Source organism: Myxine glutinosa, chromosome 4, assembly GCF_964187855.1.
Source record: "Myxine glutinosa chromosome 4, kmMyxGlut1.1, whole genome shotgun sequence".
Taxonomy (NCBI): domain Eukaryota; kingdom Metazoa; phylum Chordata; class Myxini; order Myxiniformes; family Myxinidae; genus Myxine; species Myxine glutinosa.
In genome coordinates this window covers 12,616,602-12,639,080 of record NC_136264.1, presented here as the reverse complement: position 1 = coordinate 12,639,080, position 22,479 = coordinate 12,616,602, and the positions used below count along the sequence as shown (strand labels likewise).

At 47.3% G+C, this 22,479-nt stretch overlaps 1 protein-coding gene across 1 annotated transcript in view; it reads right to left on the bottom strand.

Moving 5' to 3' along the window:
* Nucleotides 1-5,035: 5,035 nt before the first annotated feature.
* PIGW (phosphatidylinositol glycan anchor biosynthesis class W) overlaps nucleotides 5,036-22,479 on the bottom strand; it is a 35,606-nt gene continuing 18,162 nt past the window's right edge. Inside the window, exons 5-11 of the mRNA XM_078775469.1 lie at nucleotides 18,373-18,595; nucleotides 14,598-14,766; nucleotides 14,215-14,462; nucleotides 9,267-9,417; nucleotides 6,989-7,118; nucleotides 6,368-6,762; nucleotides 5,036-5,595 (exon numbers count right to left, since the gene is read on the bottom strand). Of these exons, the coding sequence (XP_078631595.1) occupies nucleotides 6,494-6,762; nucleotides 6,989-7,118; nucleotides 9,267-9,417; nucleotides 14,215-14,462; nucleotides 14,598-14,766; nucleotides 18,373-18,595 (1,190 nt within the window). The 3' untranslated portion in view covers nucleotides 5,036-5,595; nucleotides 6,368-6,493. The remainder of the gene's footprint in view (nucleotides 5,596-6,367; nucleotides 6,763-6,988; nucleotides 7,119-9,266; nucleotides 9,418-14,214; nucleotides 14,463-14,597; nucleotides 14,767-18,372; nucleotides 18,596-22,479) is intronic.

Below are 22,479 nucleotides of genomic sequence, written 5' to 3'. Positions count from 1 at the left end.
ACATCTCCCTGTCCGACAACATGGACCAACTTCTATCTACTCATCCCAACTCTCTCTTCCTCATATGTGGCAATTTAAATTGTCATCATGCCAGTTGGCTGGGTGTGGTGGGTACCTCTCTCACCAGCCAGGGCTCCTCGGCAAAGGACTTCTGCGACTCACTGGGACTGACACAATCTGTCAATTTCCCGACCCGGATCTCAGTCAACGGTACATCATTGTTGTCGTACCCTTCCTCCCATCCTGGTGCACTGAATCTTGTGATGAGGCAGTTTCCCTGAAGCACTATCTCTCTTCTCTCAAGACTGAACTCTCAAACCTGTCTCCCTCCTCCAAATCCTGGTGGTGTCTGGTCAAATCTGTTTCTGGTGTTTGTTCCCCCTCCATCTCCTCCCTTACCTCAAATGGCTACACAGCTGACACCGCACGTGAAAAAGCCGAATGCCTCAACTCTGTGTTTGCCTCTAAATCTTGTGTCCCAAACCCATCCCTCTCTGTACACACCATACCCAGTTATACGCAGCTGCTTCTGGACTCTGTGTCCTTCTCTCCTGACAAGGTGGAAAAGTTTCTGTCAACCCTCGACTCTGATTCTGCAACTGGACCAGACGGCATCAGCCCACGGGTCCTAAAATCCTGCTCTGTCGCTCTTTCACTCCCTCTCTCTGTTCTTTTCACCCTCTCTTTTGCTCAAGGTCATCTGCCATCTGCTTGGAAATCAGTCAACATCACCGCTTTACACAAAAAGGTGCAAAAACAGATCCTTGCAACCACAGACAAATCAGCCTGCTCACAATCATCAGCAAAGTCATGGAATCCATCATTGCTTTGGATATCAAATCCTTCCTCTTCTCCAATGGCTTGATCTCTGATCATCAATTTGGATTCAGACCTGGCTTCTCCACTTCATTCGGATTCATTCAGATTCAGAAAAATTGTTCCGGATTTATTGTTCCGGATTCGCGTTTGCTGCCGCTGATTTTATGTTCTCTGTTTGGGTCGATTGTTTCCAGGTCATTGTGACGTTTTTCCCCCTCTCCCTCGCCTCTTTTTGTTTGTTGGTTGCTTTGTTCCTTTTCTCTTTCATGCCCACCTTGATCCCCTTCCTCTTCTTGCTCTGTTTCATTCAGCTTGTTCACCCCTAAGTGTCCCTCCCCTCACCTTGAGCTCACTTTAACTCTCACTTCTACTCTGCTGTTGGTGTTTGTTTCCCCCTTTCCATTTTGTTCCCTTCTATTCTGCTCCAGCTTTTCCATGAGCATCAACCATGTAAACAAAATAAATAAGTAAATAATTAGATGACAAAACTGTGCATTTTCCAGTTTGTGTTCATTTGTATATTTACGGGTCACGTTTCCTGTTGTAGTTGTGGAAATTTTGTATCTCTTTTTTACTTTCCTTCATTTTGGTCTCTCCCTCAAAATACAGTTGTGGAAATGGCTCCTCTGGGTTAATAATCCTTAGAATACATTAGTTATTTCCTAAAAGTGAATGTCTCGTATAATCGTAAAGTAATTAATTGTGATATTAGATATGCGTCGCTGTTATGTCTTGTTACACGGTCTCCCTTTCCCAATGTCCATGACTAAAATTACCAAACTGTTTCACCCCATTTTTGCCTCCGCCACCAAAGCCCCCCCCCATTTTTATTTGCAAAAATTGCCCCCCAAAAAAAAATTGCCAAAAAAAAAAAAAAAAACCTAAAAAAAGAAACCAAAAGAAAATTGTTCTTATGTTTTCACCCTGATCTGTTTGTCTGTGATCAGGATATCTCAAAAAGTTGTGGACGGTTTCGGACGAAATTTGGCAGACAGGTTGTGTGTGTGACAAGGACGATTCGATTCGATTTTGGTGAAGATCCGAATACGAGAACATTTTTAATGTTCGAAGTGATTCTTCACCATCGATGGGGCCAAAACGATTTAAGAGCAGGATATTTCAAAAACTTGTGGACGAGTTATGACAAAACTAGGTGAATGAGTTGGGTAGGTGACAAGAACATGCCCAGTACATTTTGGTTCAGTTATGGATCCAGATCCAGCCTATCAATGGGATACAAAACGTAAACTGTTCAGCCTGGCGGGGGTGTGTGCTCTACCGGGTGCAGTTCCAGTTCAACCTACAGTCACGTGAAAAAGTAAGTACACCCCATGTAAAGTTTTGACTTTTTCAACATATTTCAACATACAGCGATTTGATCTTCATTTCAACAATATTGATAGATAAAGGTGATATAATATAACAAATATCATGAAACATTTACATTTTGTAGTCCATTGTATAATTTAAATAAACATAAATGCAAATTTCGCATGTGGAAAAAGTAAGTACACCCCTACATTTATCACTACTTCAAATACCTAAAATTAGAATCAGGTGCACCAGCTCAGGTGCAAATGATTAGAACATAGTTATAGAGGATCTTGGAGGAACGTGTCTTATTTAAACCTCACACATTTACTTTGGTTTGCTCTTTGTTGTTGAAGTGTGCAGCGTCACCATGCCTAGATCAAAAGAGCTCTATGAGGCCTTCAGAAAGAAGGTTATAGATGCCTACGAGTCTGGGAAGGGATTTAAAAAGATCTCCAAACAATTTGAAATCAATGATTCGACTGTCCGGAAGATCATCTACAAGTGGAGAAGATTCCAAACAACTGCCAACTCGTTCAGGCCAGGCCGCCCCAGCAAATTCAGCCCGAGAGCAGACCGCAAGATGCTGAAAGAAGTCTATAAGAACCCCAGAATGTCATCATGGGACCTACAGGTAGTTCTTGCCACTGTTGATGTCAAAGTGCACGAGTCTACCATTAGAAAGAGGCTGCACAAATTTGATCTACATGGGAGGTGTGCCAGGAGGAAACCTTTGCTGTCCAGAAAGAACTTCAGGGCAAGACTAAAGTTTGCCAATGAACACCAAGACAAAGACCAGCACTTCTGGAACAATGTGCTCTGGACAGATGAGTCAAAGGTAGAGTTATTTGGCCACAGTACCAGAAGACATGTTTGGCGAAAACCAAAGACAGCATTTGACCACAAGAACCTGATACCAACTGTAAAGCATGGTGGTGGAAATATTGTGGTTTGGGGAAGCTTTGATGCATCAGGGCCTGGGCAGCTCACCATCACAGAATCACTATGAATTCATCATTGTACCAGAGGGTGCTTGAGGATAATGTGAGGCCATCTGTCGGAAAGTTTAAGCTCAACCGAAGGTGGACCTTGCAACATGACAATGACCCGAAACATACCAGTAAATCCACCAAGGAATGGCTGAAAAGAAAGAAATGGAGGGTTCTGGAATGGCCAAGTCAAAGCCCGGATCTAAATCCCATCGAGATGTTGTGGGGGGATTTGAAACGAGCTGTGCATGCAAGAAACCCCTCAAACATCGCACAGCTGAAAGAATTCTGCATGGAGGAGTGGGCAAAAATTTCTCCCAGTCGATGTCAGAGACTGGTCGACAGTTATAAGAAACGCCTACTTGAGGTTGTTTCTACCAAAGGGGGCAATACCACCTATTAGAGCCAAGGGTGTACTTACTTTTTCCACATGCGAAATTTGCATTTATGTTTATTTAAATTATACAATGGACTACAAAATGTAAATGTTTCATGATATTTGTTATATTATATCACGTTTATCTCTCAATATTGTTGAAATGAAGATCAAATAGCTGTATGTTGAAATGTGTTGAAAAAGTCAAAACTTTACATGGGGTGTACTTACTTTTTCACATGACTGTATTTTACCCTTTGGAATTCGTTATGTTTCTTTTTGTCGTTCACTTCACCTTGATGCAACAGTTTTGGTGGGAGAATGGTTGATGATCACCACAGGCCCAGATTACATCAGAGAGATAGGTGTGAGAGCTCATGGCAGAGTTGTCCTGCCCACCAGGCTGAGCGACGGCCAATTGTGAGTGAGGGGTAGTGGTGTGGCGCATCATTGGTGACGCACGCACCTGAGGCCATAAAAGGTGGGGGTGACTTTGGAAGTGGAGATCTCCTTGCCATTGGCAGAGGCGGTTGCACGAGGCGGCCCACCCGGCATGTTCCACGTCTCTCTCTCTCTTCTCTCTCCGCCTCCTCCGCAGTACAAAATGTGTGCCATGTTTAATGCTACCGGGACCGGCAGGACCTGTGATCCCTGCTGTTGTCTTTCTGTCATGGCATATGTCCGACGGCCATAAGTTCGTTAAATAAGGATGTCCACTTGTTTGTTGGTTTCGTGGGCACGTATTAGTTAGAGGGTAAGGGATTATTTATTTATTACATACTTGCCATTTACTGTGATTGCTTCTTGTGTGTTCCCCTCCCCGTGACTTTTGCGTATTAAATATACCTGGTCTCGGGGGTGAATTCTGATTGTCCTGGCTCCTCATTGGTGATTATGAAAGACCCATTCAGGGATTGAGTGGCTGCGGTGATTCAACATCGTGTCGCAAGTCGGGCACGCTTGACCTAATTTGCATACGACGTGACACCTAATTGGCGTAGCGCCGGGTACATTTGGATTTCCAATCCGTACGGTACCGTGACATTCGGTGCACGATCTGTCGGGGAAGATCCGAAGCAGTCAACTGTTACGGTCGCGTTGAACCAATTTGCCAAAATCAAACCAGGCAACTTTTCTCCCGCCTCTGGAACAAACTCCCTCTCTCTTCAATCCCACTCCTCCCTCCAGGTTTTTAAAACAGCTGTCCACCACCATCTCTTATCTTCCCCCATCCAAAACCTTTTTTTTTTTTTTTTACCCCCGCTAATTTCACCCCAGATGCACTTTTCAGAAATAGTGACTTCTTTCCTGGAAGTCCGAGCAGTGTCCATGTGTTTTATACCTCTCCCACCACCCCCCCCCCCCTTCCCATGCCTCCTTCCCCCAAGCCCTATCCCTCCCACAGATCTCCCTGCTCTCCATGTTGTCTCCCACCCCCTTTATCATATGTTTTATGTGTCAGTTTGTCTTTTTGTGATTAATGTTAGCTCTTACACGAGCCTCGATCTTGTATACAAAAAAAACAACTAAGACAACCGCATGACCACAACAATACTTTACTTACATGAGAATAAAGGTTAGGATAACCAGGTTTCATCAGTCAAAAATAGTCAAGATGATTCAATTGCTTTCAGGAAAGGGACATTGTTCAATTTGCAGAAACGGTGAATGTGTGCGCATTATTACATCTCCACCAATGCTTCTTCACATCTATTGCCAATGACGTCGTAACAAAAGATGATTATTAATGGTGGGGCCTATTTTTATTGGTACTAGCCCAACAGCTTACTCTTGCCTGAAATATACCATGGGATACTTTAATGTCCACAGGGGGAATGCAAAATGGACAGCCAGCTGAAAGGCCTTAGGGTTTGAGGAGCAGTGTGATTGCTGCCATGTAATGCAGACTCAAAGGTTCGGATGTATTCGTGTTCCTTGGTGACAATGCAGCCGGAGAACAAAACTCAAATTTCCCCCGAAAAAACAAAGAAACAAAATCTCAAACGTGTAAAATACACAAGATGCATTAGCTTGAAGCACAGGCTCAGTAAACGGAAACAATGTTACAAAGTAACCCATAACCGAGGGTAGTTCAGGTAACTGAACTGAACCAAGGCTTTCATCCGCAGCTCAATGGAATACTGTTCCCCCCTCTGGGCTGGTGCTCCTGCCTCACACCTGGCTCGGCTTCACGCTGTTGAATCCAAAGCTTTCAGAATCATTGGAATCTCCCGCGATGAAGCTATCTCTGAGGGCCTTTCACTCACTCACCGCAGGCAGGTAGGTGGTCTTTCTGTCTTCTACCGACTCCTCTCCGGCCTTGCTCCCCCAGCTCTCTCTGTGCTCTGTCCCCCCAATATTCCTTCAGGTCGCACAAGATCTGCCTGCAACCCTCTTATGGTTAAACTGCCAAAGTCTAGGCTCTCTGCTCACCTTCACTCTTTCATTCCCCTTTTCTCCCGCCTCTGGAACAAACTCCCCCACTCCCTTCAATCCCACTCCTCCCTCCAGGTCTTTAAAACAGCTGTTCACCACCATCTCTTATCTTCCCCCATCGAAAACCTTGATCTTTTCTACCCCCGGTAATTCACCCCAGAGTCCTTGCAGTGTTCATATGTTTTAATCCTCTCCCACCTCCCCCCAAGTCCTCCCGATGTCCCTGCTCTCAAATGTTGTGTTTGTGTCCTTCCCCTTCTTCCCCCTCTCTTTTGTGTCCTCCCCCCTCTCTCCCCATCTTGTCTGCCGCTCCCCTTGTTTTTTGTGTTTTGTGTGTCGGTTTGTCTTTTTGTGTGATTAATGTTTGCTCTTTCACGAGCCTCGATCTTGTATACAAAAAAAAAAAAAAAAAAAAAAAAAAAAAAAAAAAAAAAACTCCTTCGTTAAGAAAAATAATCAAAATGATCTTTGGGACCATAAAGCAAGCGCAAAATTCGGTTTGAACTCGTACTGTAGTCCAAGGTCCGGATTACGTCAGGGAGCTCGGGGCGAGAGCGACACATCATTGGTGACTGCTGCCCGGCTCCACTGATTTCACGAGGCAAGACTGCAGTAAGTGCATGGAGAGGCACAGGCCCAGAATGTAAACGGAGAGCACAATCGAGGCATGTCCCGAAGATGTCGAAAGTGTGTCTAGCACCAGGTTGGTCAGGCCCGTTCCAAGATTGGCGAGTAGGAAAAACAACAGCGCGTTGCGGTTGATAGCATCCAGCAGGCATGTCCCAAAATGTTCGCTTCTATTTGCTGTTGGTTCGCCGGCACCACACACACCTGCCACAGCCAGGAAGAGAAGTCGTTAAAATACACTTCAATGTGGTTTATTCGAGTCCAATTGGCTTTTTTGTGCAATAGTGCCGATGTATTTCCCAAAAGCATTCTGTTTCTCAATTCATTGTTTCCGACGATGCTCATTATGACAAAACCTTGCTGTCCCAATTCACACCAAGAACTACCACATGCCAAACCCCATAGTATCAAGCAAGCACAATGGCCGCACCTTGGTCTGTATTTGCAGGCTTCCGGTGTCTTCCTGATGAAACGTGAAAATGTCTGAGCAGTGTTCGCAAACCCGCCAGTGTTACGTCCACCAGCAGGAAGAGCGAGAGAAGCAGCGAACCTTGGGCCAACTAGAAAGAACAGAAATTTCACCTGAATTTGAGAATTGCATTTCACAATTGAATCATAAGTACAATATGTTTTACCTACAGATATGACGGAAACATGACGACCTCTTCTTCTCCTCTCTACCCAATCTTTTCCTTTTCCAACCTATTGTCCCTAACATTCCTCCACTTCTTTTTCTCCCTTTTATAAAGTGGCTGAGGTTCTTACAAGGATACGTCAATAACCGGGCTCGAAAGACTTACAATTCATTCTACATTCCTCAATGAAAGGTGTGTTGAGGGTTCCCAGGATGTTTAGGCCTTGGCACTTGTGTGGTATGTTTTAACCCGAGATGACGATCAACAAATTTCATCCTGATCGGATGAAGTTTTGTACTTGTCGAATTATGTCATAATGGAGGCACCTATGACGTCATCATTAATATATTTTATTTCCCATGGAGTTCTTTACAATGAGCCATGTCTCAATTTTTTTCTATTCAGCGCTTTCGAAGATATAGAGGTGCAAAGTTTTTCGGGTTTTCCAAGATGGCGGCCGAACCACATGACCTATGATGTCATAATTAATTATTATTATCCTATTAAATTATATTATCCATATTAACTATCCTATTAAAAATTCTACAGGTGGAGGTGTACCTATGGTGAAAATTTCCTGTCAATCGGACCAACGGTTGCGGGGAAAATCATATTTATTCCGTGCAGACAAACAAACGAACAGACAAACAAATGGACAAACAAACAAATAGACAGACAAACAAATGGACAAACAGACATACAAAAAAAACAAAAAAACCTTTAGAGGCCATTTTTCCCCGCAGGGCAGGGGGTGGCCTTTTTTGGGCACCATGGTCCCCTTTTTGAAGCAATGTTTTACGGCCGGATGCCCTTCCTGCCACCAACCCTGTTAGTCGCCTCTTGCGACACACAGGGAATTACCAGTAAACTGGTACTCAATTTGCCGACCTCGGAAGGATGACAGGCTGAGTCAACCCCCCTGGAGTTAATTCACCGATCGACCGGGATTAGAACCCAGGATCCTAGGATCCCAAGCCGGCACCCGAATCGCTAAGCCAACACCAGGTCCAACACCAACAACACCAGGACCAAACAGACATACAAACGGACTCAATCATACAAATGCTTCGCCGCCAGAGGAGAGGGTAATCATTGGAAAGAGGAAACATATTGTTTTTAAAGATGTCATAAAGGACACAAACAACAGGCATGAAGTACGAATGTCACGTGTTAAATAAGGTGGTGTAATAGACACTGTGTCAATGGTGGTAAACCTCCAAATTTTTGTCCCCCGTCGCACCACGGAACGAAAGGGGGACTATGGTTTTCCCCTCCGTCCGTGTGTCCGTCCGTGCGTGCGTGCGTAAGCGAAGGACCGAATTCTAATTTGGTGTGTGGGTGCAACCCACGTCAAAATCCAAGATGGCCGCCGCCATGTATGTCTGACGCCATGTATGTCTGAACCTTGTGAGCGGAATATCTTGAAAAATAAGCGAAGTACCAACTTCTAATCTGGTGTGTGGGTGTATCTAGGTATAAGGAAGAACGCTATTTAAGATTGGGTCGCCACGTCAAAATCCAAGATGGCCGCCACCATATATATATATATATGTCTGAACCTTGTGAGCGAAATATCTTGAAAAATAAACGAACTACTAACTTCTAATCTGGTGTGTGGGTGTATCTAGGCATAAGGAAGAACGCTATTGAAAATTGGGTCGCCACGTCAAAATCCAAGATGGCCACCTTGCGTCTTCCACTTTGTCAACTCACATCACTTCACCGACGGGGGACCTAGGCGTAACGCTCGTTATAATGGCTTCCCTGCTCTTGTCGAGAAGCTGGGGCACTTAAATGGATTAATCTCATGCACTTTCAAGAGTGTCATGGTCTGCCAAAGCAGCATCTTGGGCAAGCGACTACATTGGGTGGTTTGCCATTGCCTTCGGCAAATTTCTGGCTCTGAACATGTGTTTTGCTAGAAGTGCCCTATTAATGTACAACATACATGGAGAATTGGAGCATCACTTACAGAAAAACCATGGCAGCCATTACAACTTCCTTCTGTGTTGTCATAAACAAACCAACCAAAGTGCATAAAAGTTCCTAAAACAAGGAAATAAAGTAACTGACCGTCCAGAGCTGGAATGCAAGATTAGCAAGGCGACGGGAGACTGGGTCAACGAGGACCTGGCAGATGGACAGCAGAGACCAAAACACTGCATTCGCGAATAAAAGGCCCAGTAGTCTCCACAACCAGTCGGTCAATGTCAGACTCCCCCTACTGTCCAGAAATAGGAAGTCAGGAAATGGCAAAAAAAATCATTGTAAGATGTGTGTACATGATGAGGCTATATCAGCTCTGCCAAATGAATCGTTAACAGAAAACAACAAAAGAGAGTCACCTTTTTGCCAAAAATACCGTCGAGTGCAGAGTGATCATTCAATTAAATAAACGTCCATCGAGGTATGCTAAATGTCGTGGGAAGCAAGGATGCTTCGGGCATTAAACCTTCATTGGAGAAAATGAGGGCAAAGGGTTAAATACCCAAAATGTCAGCTTCTCTTTGCTTCTCAAAGTGCTTAGCATACCTCGATCAATGTCCTGTTGATGCCATCCATTGACCCGCACAATGATCATATACACTCCACACAGTGATCATGCGCACTCCACGCAGTGATCATGTGCACTCCACGCAGTGATCATACGCACTCGACGCAGTGATCATACGCACTCGACGCAGTGATCATACGCACTCTACGCAGTGATCATACGCACTCTACGCAGTGATCATACGCAATCTACGCAGTGATCATACGCACTCTACGCAGTGATCATACGCACTCTACGCAGTGATCATACGCACTCTACGCAGTGATCATACGCACTCTACGCAGTGATCATACGCACTCTACGCAGTGATCATACGCACTCTACGCAGTGATCATACGTACTCTACGCAGTGATCATACGCACTCTACGCAGTGATCATACGCACTCTACGCAGTGATCATACGCACTCGACGCAGTGATCATACGCACTCGACGCAGTGATCATACGCACTCGACGCAGTGATCATACGCACTCTACGCAGTGATCAGACACACTCTACGCAGTGATCATACGCACTCTACGCAGTGATCATGTGCACTCCATGCAGTGATCATATGCAGTGATCATGCACACTCTACACAATGATCATACACACTCCACACAATGATCATACGCACTCGACACAATGATCATACGCACTCGACACAATGATCATACGCACTCGACACAATGATCATACGCACTCGAGACAATGATCATGCGCACTCCACACAATGATCATACGCACTCCACACAATGATCATACGCACTCCACACAATGATCATACGCACTCCACACAATGATCATACGCACTCGACACAATGATCATTCGCACTCGACACAATGATCATTCGCACTCGACACAATGATCATTCACACTCTACACAATGATCATACGCACTCGACACAATGATCATACACACTCCACACAGTGATCATACGCACTCTATGAAATATCTTGAAAAATATCTTTTTAGAAAAAAGGTGCACCCCCAACAAAACAAGGAAAAATGGGCACCCCCAACTCTATGCCAGTGCGCAAGGCGCACCCCCAACCCTGTGCCAGTGTGCAAGGCGCACCCCCAACCCTGTGCCAGTGCGCAAGGCGCACCCCCAACCCTGTGCCAGTGCGCAAGGCGCACCCCCAACCCTGTGCCAGTGCGCAAGGCGCACCCCCAACCCTGTGCCAGTGCGCAAGGCGCACCCCCAACCCTGTGCCAGTGCGCAATGCGCACCCCCAACCCTGTGCCAGTGCGCAAGGCGCACCCCCAACCCTGTGCCAGTGCGCAAGGCGCACCCCCAACCCTGTGCCAGTGCGCAAGGCGCACCCCCAACCCTGTGCCAGTGCGCAAGGCGCACCCCCAACCCTGTGCCAGTGCGCAAGGCGCACCCCCAACCCTGTGCCAGTGCGCAAGGCTAACCCCCAACCCTGTGCCAGTGCGCAAGGCGCACCCCCAACCCTGTGCCAGTGCGCAAGGCGCACCCCCAACCCTGTGCCAATGTGCAAGGCGCACCCCCAACCCTGTGGCAGTGCGCAAGGCGCACCCCCAACCCTGTGCCAGTGCGCAAGGCGCACCCCCAACCCTGTGCCAGTGCGCAAGGCGCACCCCCAACCCTGTGCCAGTGCGCAAGGCGCACCCACAACCCTGTGCCAGTGCGCAAGGCGCACCCCCAACCCTGTGCCAGTGTGCAAGGCGCACCCCCAACCCTGTGCCAGTGCGCAAGGCGCACCCCCAACCCTGTGCCAGTGCGCAAGGCTAACCCCCAACCCTGTGCCAGTGCGCAAGGCGCACCCCCAACCCTGTGCCAGTGCGCAAGGCGCACCCCCAACCCTGTGCCAGTGCGCAAGGCGCACCCCCAACCCTGTGCCAGTGCGCAAGGCGCACCCCCAACCCTGTGCCAGTGTGCAAGGCGCACCCCCAACCCTGTGCCAGTGCGCAAGGCACACCCCCAACCCTGTGCCAGTGCGCAAGGCGCACCCCCAACCCTGTGCCAGTGCGCAAGGCGCACCCCCAACCCTGTGCCAGTGCGCAAGGCGCACCCCCAACCCTGTGCCAGTGCGCAAGGCGCACCCCCAACCCTGTGCCAGTGCGCAAGGCGCACCCCCAACCCTGTGCCAGTGCGCAAGGCGCACCCCCAACCCTGTGCCAGTGCGCAAGGCGCACCCCCAACCCTGTGCCAGTGCGCAAGGCGCACCCCCAACCCTGTGCCAGTGCGCAAGGCGCACCCCCAACCCTGTGCCAGTGCGCAAGGCGCACCCCCAACCCTGTGCCAGTGCGCAAGGTGCACTCCCAACCCTGTGCCAGTGCGCAAGGCACACCCCCAACCCTGTGCCAGTGCGCAAGGAGCACCCCCAACCCTGTTCCAGCGCGCAAGGCGCACCCCCAACCCTGTGCCAGCGCGCAAGGCGCACCCCCAACCCTGTGCCAGTGCGCAAGGCGCACCCCCAACCCTGTGCCAGTGCGCAAGGCGCACCCCCAACCCTGTGCCAGTGCGCAAGGCGCACCCCCAACCCTGTGCCAGTGCGCAAGGCACACCCCCAACCCTGTGCCAGTGCGCAAGGCGCACCCCCAACGCTGTGCCAGTGCGCAAGGCGCACCCCCAACCCTGTGCCAGTGCGCAAGGCGCACCCCCAACGCTGTGCCAGTGCGCAAGGCGCACCCCCAACCCTGTGCCAGTGCGCAAGGTGCACCCCCAACCCTGTGCCTGTGCGCAAGGCGCACCCCCAACCCTGTGGCAGTGCGCAAGGCACACCCCCAACCCTGTGCCAGTGCGCAAGGCGCACCCCCAACCCTGTGCCAGTGCGCAAGGCGCACCCCCAACCCTGTGCCAGTGCGCAAGGCGCACCCCCAACCCTGTGCCAGTGCGCAAGGTGCACCCCCAACTCTGTGCCAGTGCGCAAGGTGCACCCCCAACTCTTTGCCAGTGCGCAAGGTGCACCCCCAACTCTGTGCCAGTGCGCAAGGTGCACCCCCAACTCTGTGCCAGTGCAGGACACCCTCAACGTTTGCCTTCATTTTCTTTGCAAAAAGTGCACCTTATACATGGAGATTTGCAGCAATATTCTGCAATTATGAAAATGCAAAATATAATTACTTTATCAGTTGCAATTAATTACCTGTGCCACCAAAGGTGGATGGATGGAGGTCATGTTTTCACCCCTGTCTGTTTGTTTGTCTGTGACCAGGATAGCTCAAAACGCATTGGACCGATTCGGACAAAATTTGGTGGACAGCTTCGATGTGTGACAAGGACAAATTGATTAGATATTAGTGAAGTTGCGGTTCTGATTGCTATGATATTTTTCAGTGATTCTTCACAATTGAGCGATGGGGCCAAAAACTATATATCTATCTATAATTCCAGTAATCTCTGTGTGTATGTATGTATGTATGTATGTATGTATGTATGTATGTATGTATGTATGTCTGTGACCGCTGTTTCTCGACAACCACGGGTCCGATATACTTTAAACTTGCCAGGTATATTGCTGGGGACCCGAGGATGTGCCTTTTCAAGGTTTCATATTAATCGGACAAGTAGTTACCGAGCTATGTCCAAAAAACGATTCAACCAATCAGAGAGCAGCGAGCTATCACGTGTGCCGAACGTGGCGAACAGACTCTGCCTCGGACGGCACATTTGAGAGCGTATTCATTTATTTCACGTTGGAAAACTATGTTGCCGTTAAACTATGTTTTAAAACTAAATAAAACTAATTTGCGATTCATCGTAACTGCGATTTGCGACCTTCCGGACAGTGAAGACTTCACTTCCGGCAGCCAATCACAGAACGCGTTGTTGCGTCTGGCAGCCAATCACAGAATGCGTTGTTGCGAGCCGAGCCGAGCGCGTGCGCCATTACGGTTCGTAATTCGATTTCTTCCGGAGAAAATAATAATTTCTCGATTTCTTATGCGCATTATTTCTCCCAGAGCGAAGGGCGGAAGCGAAGAGCGTTGTTTTTTTTGTTTACGGGCGTACGGGCGTACGGGCGGGGTAGAGCGTACGGGTAGCGTTTTTTTTTTTTTTTGGCAAGGAACGGGCACCCACGTACGGGCATGCCCTAGTAGCAGTAATAGCAACATATCTCAAAAAGGTATCAACGGATTCGGATGATATTTGGTGGAGAGGTTGGATGTGTGACAAGGACCAATTGATTCGATTTTGGTTCAGGTCCGAATGCAGATGCGACCTCTCAGTGGGATTCAAAACGTAAACTGTTCAGCCTGGCGGAGGTGTGCGCTCTTCCGAGTACCGTTCAGGTTCAGCTTTTGGTACCATTGCCTGTACCCAATTACCAAACGATGATTTAACTGACTTTAAAAATACTTCTTTGCACAATCTCAGGACTGGTGTTAATTATAAACATTTGAAAATCCTGGTACACCAACAGCAGATCATTTTTCAATTCCTTGACTTCCCAAAGCAGACTTTCCTCGACACAACCCAGATCAATAGAACTTTTACCAAATTATACACTCACTGGGCACACCGCAGCCACCGTCCAAGCTCCACACCACCCAGGTACAGCGCCATGTAGCCCCAGGTAGAAGCGAGACCTTCTCTGTTGGCACTGATAAAGTCTGTGCGATCACCAGTTGCTGCCCGCCCATGCAGGATGAAGGATTTGAGGCCAAAACAAAGCAAAGCCAGTTCATAAGCTGTGGCAACGATCAATGCGAGACACCAGCAGCGTCGGACACCAGTGAGCCGCAATAGAGCAGCAAAGATCTGGTTTAACGAGGAAGAAGGAAGACAATGATGAGGAAACTTATTAGGTCGTAGAAATGTGCATCAAGTGTAGATTTAAAAAAGGTAATGCCACGAAAACCAAATGTCTTGAAACATCCGCAGACATAAACTCACTCGAATAACAGCGAGTGTAAAAAAGAAGTTCCAGTGTATACCATACTCAGTCACATGACCATGGTATCCTGTGATTTCAGTGGCAACAAGCCGGCCCATGCCAAGGCCGACGAGAACAGAGGTAGACACCACTTGTTTTTTCAGAAACCAGTGAGCTGCCATCGAGGTCCTGGAAATAAGAGGGGTGGTGGTGGTGGAGAAGAGGGCATAAGCAAGATTAGCAATTTGCAGGATATGCTTCTACAGTTTTAACCCCTCAGGTAAAATCTGCTCAATAAGTATTTCTTGCTTCCTGGTAAGACAGGTGCCGATGTGCTCAGCCGATATCCTACGTCGCATATCCCTAATGGCACAGGACGTTGATCGACCGAGGATGCCAATTTTGAGTCGAAGAATAAACTCAAGATTGAAAATGAAACTGTGGAAGGCACTGGTGCTTCCAATAGAAATGTGTGGATCCGAGACATGGACTCCAAGAAAATAAGACACCAAAAGTCTTACAAGTGTTTGAAATGAAATGCTTGCGGTCCATATTTTGGGTCACAAGAACCAATCAAACCCGAAATGAAGAGGTTCGGCGAATGTTGGGTGTGAAGACCACAATAACAGATGTTGTCAAGTTCAGACAAGTCAAATTATTTGGACGCGTGGTCAGAAGCCAAGCAAATATATGTCTACAGGATGCGTACAGGACTGCCTTCAACAATCCGAGGCCAAGTGGACGACTGGAAAAGAGAAGGTGGGACAACATTCGTTAGGATGTGGGGATGCCTCTGTTGACAGCCGAAAATATGGCGCACGACAGAGACTGGTCGAGGAAATGGGTTGGAACGCAGATTGCGTGGGGGCAACCATAGCCCTCTGCAATAAAGTCAAAGTGTAACCTTTTCCTCAAGGTAATCAGGTTGACTTATCCTACCTACTATTTTGATCAGTAACTAACTGAACGAAAAGAACAGTAAAAAGAGAGGAGAGGAGGGAGGGAAATACACCAACAACAGGTTGAGGGACAAAATAAAGGGAGACCCGCAGAAATAAGGAATGCGAGGAAGAATGAGAGCAAGGGAAGGACAAACGGTGTGAACAAGATGGATACAGCCACAAATTGCCATTCACAGAAGTGGAAGTAAGAACTGGGAACTTGGAAAGAGGCAGGCTTGAGAGGGTTAATGGGGGTAGAAATGATCCTGGTTGTGGATTGGGGATGACTTAAGATGGCGGTGAACAGCCGTTTTGAAGCACTGGCGGAAAGAACGAGATTGAAGAGAATGAGGAAGTTTGTTCCACAGGTGGGAGAGAAACCAAAAAAAGAGGAAGGAATGAGTGGAGGTGAACAGTGATTCTGGATTTTGGAAGTTTCACCAGAACGGGATTTCTGGTGGACCACGTGTGCTCTCCAGATACTTGGTGTGGAGGGGGAAGGGGACAGAGCACGGAAAGGACAGAGCGTGCAAAAGCAGAAAGGATGCAGTAGTAGACAGAGAGAGACCACCGACCTGTCTGTAATGCGAAAATGATGGGCCCATGCACTCAACTTCAGCACGGGAGATCCCAATAATATTGAAGGCCTTGGTTTCCATGACGTCAAACAGAGCAAGGTGTGAGATAGGTCCGCCAGCTCGGAGGGGAGAGCAGTACCCCATCAATCTGCGGATCAAGGCCTTGTACGTGGATAAGAGTCAGGTTTGCAAAGGAACGACTTTGCACAACAGAAGATGCCCAGTCCGAAGACTGGCTTTGGAGGCCAACTTAGATATGTGATTTGCCCAAAAAAGATCAATGCTGATATTGTGAGGCCAAAAAGTTTGAGTAGATCATTAATGTAGTAGATGGGGAGAGGGGGGGGGGGGCAGGGTGGGCACCAGACAGTGAACTTATAACGAATGGACTTATTACGTTTATAAAAAAGTTAAAGGTAAAACAAAGACAGCATTTATTTGGAAACGAAATTAAGCAGTTCTAAATATATTTTTTCTTATACATTTGGTGAACAAAGAAATTACAGAATCTACTGAACAAATCCCATGTTCTACACTCACTATACAATGTGTGCAGGTGAAAATGTGGGAGGAAGGGGTATTAATGGGATAGGGTCGAGGGGAGGGTAGGATAGCCCCCATTTTGCAAACAATACTGTCGCGGGATTCCCCTCGGTTAATACCAGAAAATCACGGATAGCAATCGAGCTTACTTGAGGCATTCGGGTCAATGGCGGATTTATATGCAAGCGCGGGAGGAAGAAAGAAAAGAAGAAGAAGCGGGAATTTACCTGACGGTCCGCGTGCAGTCTTCAACCCTGCAATTAATTAAACTCACACAAGCACGGGGTTTAGAATACAAGGGGAAATAATAAAAGGGTTTATTCGCAATAACTATCGGGACAGGAAAAGAACGTGCCGTGGTAAATAAATGTTCTACTTTGGGATGTCCCCACACCAGACTTAAACAACAGGACAAATGGGAAGGATAATAAAATAAATCGTTGTGTTTGTGTGATGCGTCTTATCTGTCGATGTGATGTCTGGAATCGTCAGGTCCGTTGAGGCTCGTCGTTCAGGCTCCAAGCGTGCAGTCCGGACACGGCTCCGATCCCCGGAACTGCTCGGCCGTTGGCGCGACCAGGCCTCGATGCCCTCGTTCGTGCTCCACTAGGCCCTCCGTACGCTGCTGCCGCAGGCCTCGTGTCCCCGCGCGATCGTTCGGCAGGTCCACGCGTGAACGCAGGGAAGGAGGATCGTCAGCGGAAGTTTGGGGCAGGCAGCAGGTCCAAGAACAAGAGATCCGAGAACGAGAGAGAGTCGAAGGACGTCCGATTGTAATCGCTTCCAAAGGAGCAGAGCAAGGCAAGGGCAGAAGAGAGAAGAAGGAAGAGAGAAAATGTCCGTCCCCTGCTCACTTTTATCAGACGTCCTCTGACGTCACTGGCGCTTCCCTCCCAATCAGCGCGTTGCTTCTTGTGATTCTTTCGCGCCCTCCTCACTGATTGGCCGAGCACCTCGCGCCTTTGGTGTTGGTGTCATCGGTCGGTGGCCAATCAGTGTGGCACGTCCTTCACATTCTTTACTCTCCAATCAGCGGCCTGGTTGTTACTCGACCCTCCCCTGGCCAATCACGAGTTCTCTTGGGCGTGGCTCTCGGCTTGCCTATTCGATGTTTGCTTGCCATGCCGCCGTAGTGTGCGGTCACTTCCGGTCTGTTCTTCCAGTCAGGTTTTATTATGAGAGGGAAGTTAATTAGTGTGTATGCGCTATTGGGCCTAACGAATGTATATGAGTGCATTGTCATACAGGACAGGTTTGACATACCGGGGAGTTAGCATAGTCCTTACTCTACCTATCACAGGGCCATCCTTGTATGACCACGAATATACACTTAATCCGAACAAACCGCCTAAACAAACTTATTACAGGTGAGGATTCCCTATTCCGACAGCCAGAGCATAATACCTACGCAGATCTACCTAAATCTATATATGTCCCTACCCAATATTCATAACAATACATAATATGAAGATTGCCTCTAGCCACAAAGTCCGATACCACCCAATCTACCCGATTGTTCCATTTAAATATCAGAAGAAAAAACAGCCTTGTGTTACAACTTTACAATGTATCCAAGCTTCATGATGAATACTTCACCAAAGTATCCGATGTGTCGCCTGCTTATGTAAAAGATTCATTGTAGATTTTCTGTGATTGTAGAAGGGACAATGAAAGTTCAACGGAGAAAAGAAATGGTAAAACAATGCACTTAGGAGGTACAAGCTACATCTCACCGCATTTCCCGAGCTTCGGGTGCCGTCAAAGCATTAGCGAGGACAAAGCAACCTGTGCCAAGGTCCATTAGACCTGTGCCATGGACCTCGGTTTTAGCGAAGCGACGTGGGAACATCCGGAAATCAACGGCGAGGATGCAAATGGCAGTGAGCAGGAGGGTGCACGAACGAAATGCCGTTACGCAAGGGAGTCGTTGTGAACTCAGGTTTGAGCTCAGTGTGGCTGCGGAGGCACAGGGTACCTTGAGGTCAACACATCTTTCTGGTTACAGTGAATAATCTGCTAACCCTTGAAATGATTCACAAGAAGAAAAAAAAAAAAAGGTTATTCATGTAATTATAATATTACACAATGGAAAAGTAGTCGGTACAGATCCCGGTCAGTCTGCATCAAAAATGAAATGAAAAATATGGATCATGAAATTTTTCAGCCACATATTGTGAGAGTCATGCTAACTGCTGTGAGGAAGGAGGTCAAGCAACACAACATTTTTTTCGACCAATATGCCCCCACCCACATTATTACATCATTATACATACTTTTGCTGTTCTCAAGTATCACATTTTTACCTGACATGACCTCTGACCTTTGAAAGCGGAATCTAATCAGTTCGTATTTGCATCACAATAGATACTTTTACCAACTTTTGCCAAAATCCCATCACTGGTTCACAAGTTATTGTGGTAACAGGATTTTTAACCTGTGACATTTGACCTTTGACCTCTTGACCCAAAAATCGAATCAGTTCATCTTTACATCAATTCAGTTAATGGAAGTGTAATCAACGGTGCCGAGTAATTGCCGAGTAATTCAACGGTGCCCAGTAATACCTAGTAATTACCCCGTGCTTGTGAAGCGAAAAGCGGATTTTTTTGATGTTTTTTTTGTATACAAGATCGAGGCTCGTGAAAGAGCTAACATCAATCACAAAAAAACATAAATGGACACACAAAATATACAATAAAGGGAGCGGGAGACAAGATGGGGAGAGAGAGGGAAGCACAAAAGTACAACATTTGAGAGCAGGGACATCGGGAGATCTGTGGGAGGTAGAGGGCTTGGGGGGGAGGAGGCGTGGGAAGGGGATGGGTGAGGTTAAAAAAAAAAAACACATGGACACTGCTTGGGCTTCCAGGAAAGAAGTCGGTATTTCAGAAAAGTGGATCTGGGGTGAATTAACAGGGGTAGAAAAGATTAAGGTTTTGGATGGGGGAAGATAAGAGATGGTGGTGAACAGCTGTTTTAAAGACCTGGAGGGATGAGTGGGATTAAAGAGAGTGTGGGAGTTTGTTCCAGAGGCGGGAGAAAAGAGGAATGAAAGAGTGAAGGTGAGCAGAGAGTCTTGATTTTGGCAGTTTAACCATAAGAGGGTTGCAGGCAGATCTTGTACGACCTGTAGGAGTACTTGGGGGACAGAGCACAGACAGGGCTAGGGGGCGAGGCCAGAGAGGAGTCGGTAGAAGACAGAAAGACCACCAACCTCCCTGCGGTGAGTGAGTGAAAGGCCCTCACAATCGGCTTCATGGCGGGAGATTCCAATGATTCTGAAAGCTTTGGTTTCAACAGCGTGAAGCCGAGCGAGGTGTGAGGCAGGAGCACCAGCCCAGAGGGGAGAGCAGTATTCCATTGAGCTGTGGGTGAAAGCCTTGTATGTGGTGAGAAGCTCAGGTGAGCCAAGGAAGGACTTCGCACGACGGAGAATCCCCAGTGGAGGCCAGCTTGGAAATGTGTTTTTCCCAAAAAGATCATGGCAGATTGTGAGACCCAAGAGATTGAGTGACAGAACTTCTTGGAGAGGATTGTTGAGAAAATAGATGGGAGGGTTGTCAAGTCGGTCTTTTCGAAGAGACATCGTAAGTGTGTGAGATTTGTCAGGATTTAAAGACATGTTCCAATTGTTTGACCGGTCTGTGATTTTGACCAGGTCTGCAGAGAGTGAGGAGGCTGCGGGCTGCCGATCTGAGGGATGAGGTATGGAGCGGCAGAGAGTGAAGTCATCAGCAAAGAGACAGAGTGGCTTTTCCAGAGAGTCGGAGAGATCATTGATGAAGACCAGAAAAAGCACAGGGCCCAGAACACTGCCTTGGAGAACTCCAGCATGAACAGGAAGGGGAGATGAGAAAAATCCATTCAGGGCCACACGTTGACTACAACTAGAGAGGAAGTCCGCAAGCCATGTGTGGAGATTTCCATGGATACCACAAGAGGAGAGTTTGGTGAGCAGAGCGGGGTGCCAGACTTTATCGAAGACACGTGACACGTGATATATCAAGGGAGACAGCTCTAATTTCCTGTTTGACATTGAGGACCTCCATCCATTGTTGAGACAGCAGAAGCAGCATGTCCAGAGTAGAGTGACCTGGTCTGAAACCAAATTGATGATCAGAGATCAAGCCATTGGAGGAGAGGAAGGATTTTATATCCGAAGCAATGATGGATTCCATGACTTTGCTGATGATTGGGAGCAGGCTGATTGGTCTGTAGTTGCAAGGATCTGTTTTTGCACCTTTTTGTGTACAGCGGTGATGTTGGCTGATTTCCAAGCAGATGGCAGATGACCTTGAGCAAAAGAGAGGGTGAAGAGAACAGAGAGGGTGTGAAAGAGCGGCAGAGCAGGATTTTAGGACCCGTGGGCTGATGCCGTCAGGTCCAATTGGAGGGAGGTGTGGGATTGAAGAGAGTGAGGGAGTTTGTTCCAGAGGCGGGAGTAAAGAGGAAAGAAGGAAATGTGTACCAAGGGTTGTGTACTTATGTACGTCCGTCTTACGTACATCATACGTACATGCCTGCATTTTAAAATTTCATTTTCTCGGCAACCATTCGTCTGATTGACATGCCAAATTTTCACCATAGTATGCGTCTACTCATGCATAATTTTTTTGCGGCATAGCCCATAGGGCAAAGCCATCTAGAACAGTGTTTGTCAGTCTGTATGTCCCCTCAAACGTATACCAATTATAATAGCTGAGGATCTGGTCACATGACAGGCTGATGTGATTACGTCTGATGTAATTACGGCGATGCGGCGTCTGACTCTCCACACTCCTGCATTTTGATTCCAATTTTGTTCAGACCGAACATATCGTCTAACCTGTCATATATCGCAATCGCCATGCTCTATCTTTACGTTTTTCATTCAGTGTGAAAACAAACAAACCGATTGTTAAAATGACCATCAAATCTCGAAAGCATCGGCGTTAGGTCTCTTCCAACAAAACGGTACGTATAGGCCTTAGGCTTCATGCCTCGCCTTCGGGCCACTTCGGACAAATTAAGCCCAGGTTTCTTAATACAGTAGTGTATCGTTTCAGTAGTATCATTTTCGTAATAGTAATAATAATAATATAGTAAATATTACCATAACACTTTAATTCCAATGTCGTGAATACAAAGTTGATGGATTGAAGCGGTGTATGGTTCATGATTCAATGATAAGCGGTGTACGGTACTAACAGCCGCGGAAGTAAGGAATTCACCTCGGTTTTTTGATAGCATGTTATTAACCCAACCCTTGTGGGGTATATAGATTACAGTAAAACTTACCTCACTGATGTCGGGATTCCTCCAAATTTCTTTGTTTAATGTTATAAACAGCATAAGCGACTGTTTAAAAAGCTAATCATGAGTGTTTGTCCTTCATAATATTGTTGCGGTTTTGAGAACCCCTCACTTGTAAATACTTGTAAATAATTCTCTTCATTTAATAAGGTTGCACCCATAGTTAGTCCACAAGCAACACGTAGGACACCATAGGACTTTAGTTATTTCCTTAATATGCGTTTCAGATGAGGCTGCGTTCCCAATAGTTGAATCTGCATTGTATTAATTAAATAAGATAGGTCCTTTTCAATTCCATTCATTTTGCGGCTTGACTCTCTCCAAATTCTATTACGCGCCTTTTGTTAGCAGCGTTCGCTGCCTCGCTGAGCTTCCGCCCAAGCGCCGCCATTACGCACGCGGTCAAGCTTGGAGAAGAAGGGGGCGGAGCGCCCAGAACGAGGCGTGGCCCTGTTAAGGGTGGAGCCGGTGAGCCCTCGCTAACCAACCAGGGCTGAGGTGAGCTCACCGGTGAGCGGAGTGTGAGAGTACGCGGCTTGATTTCAAAG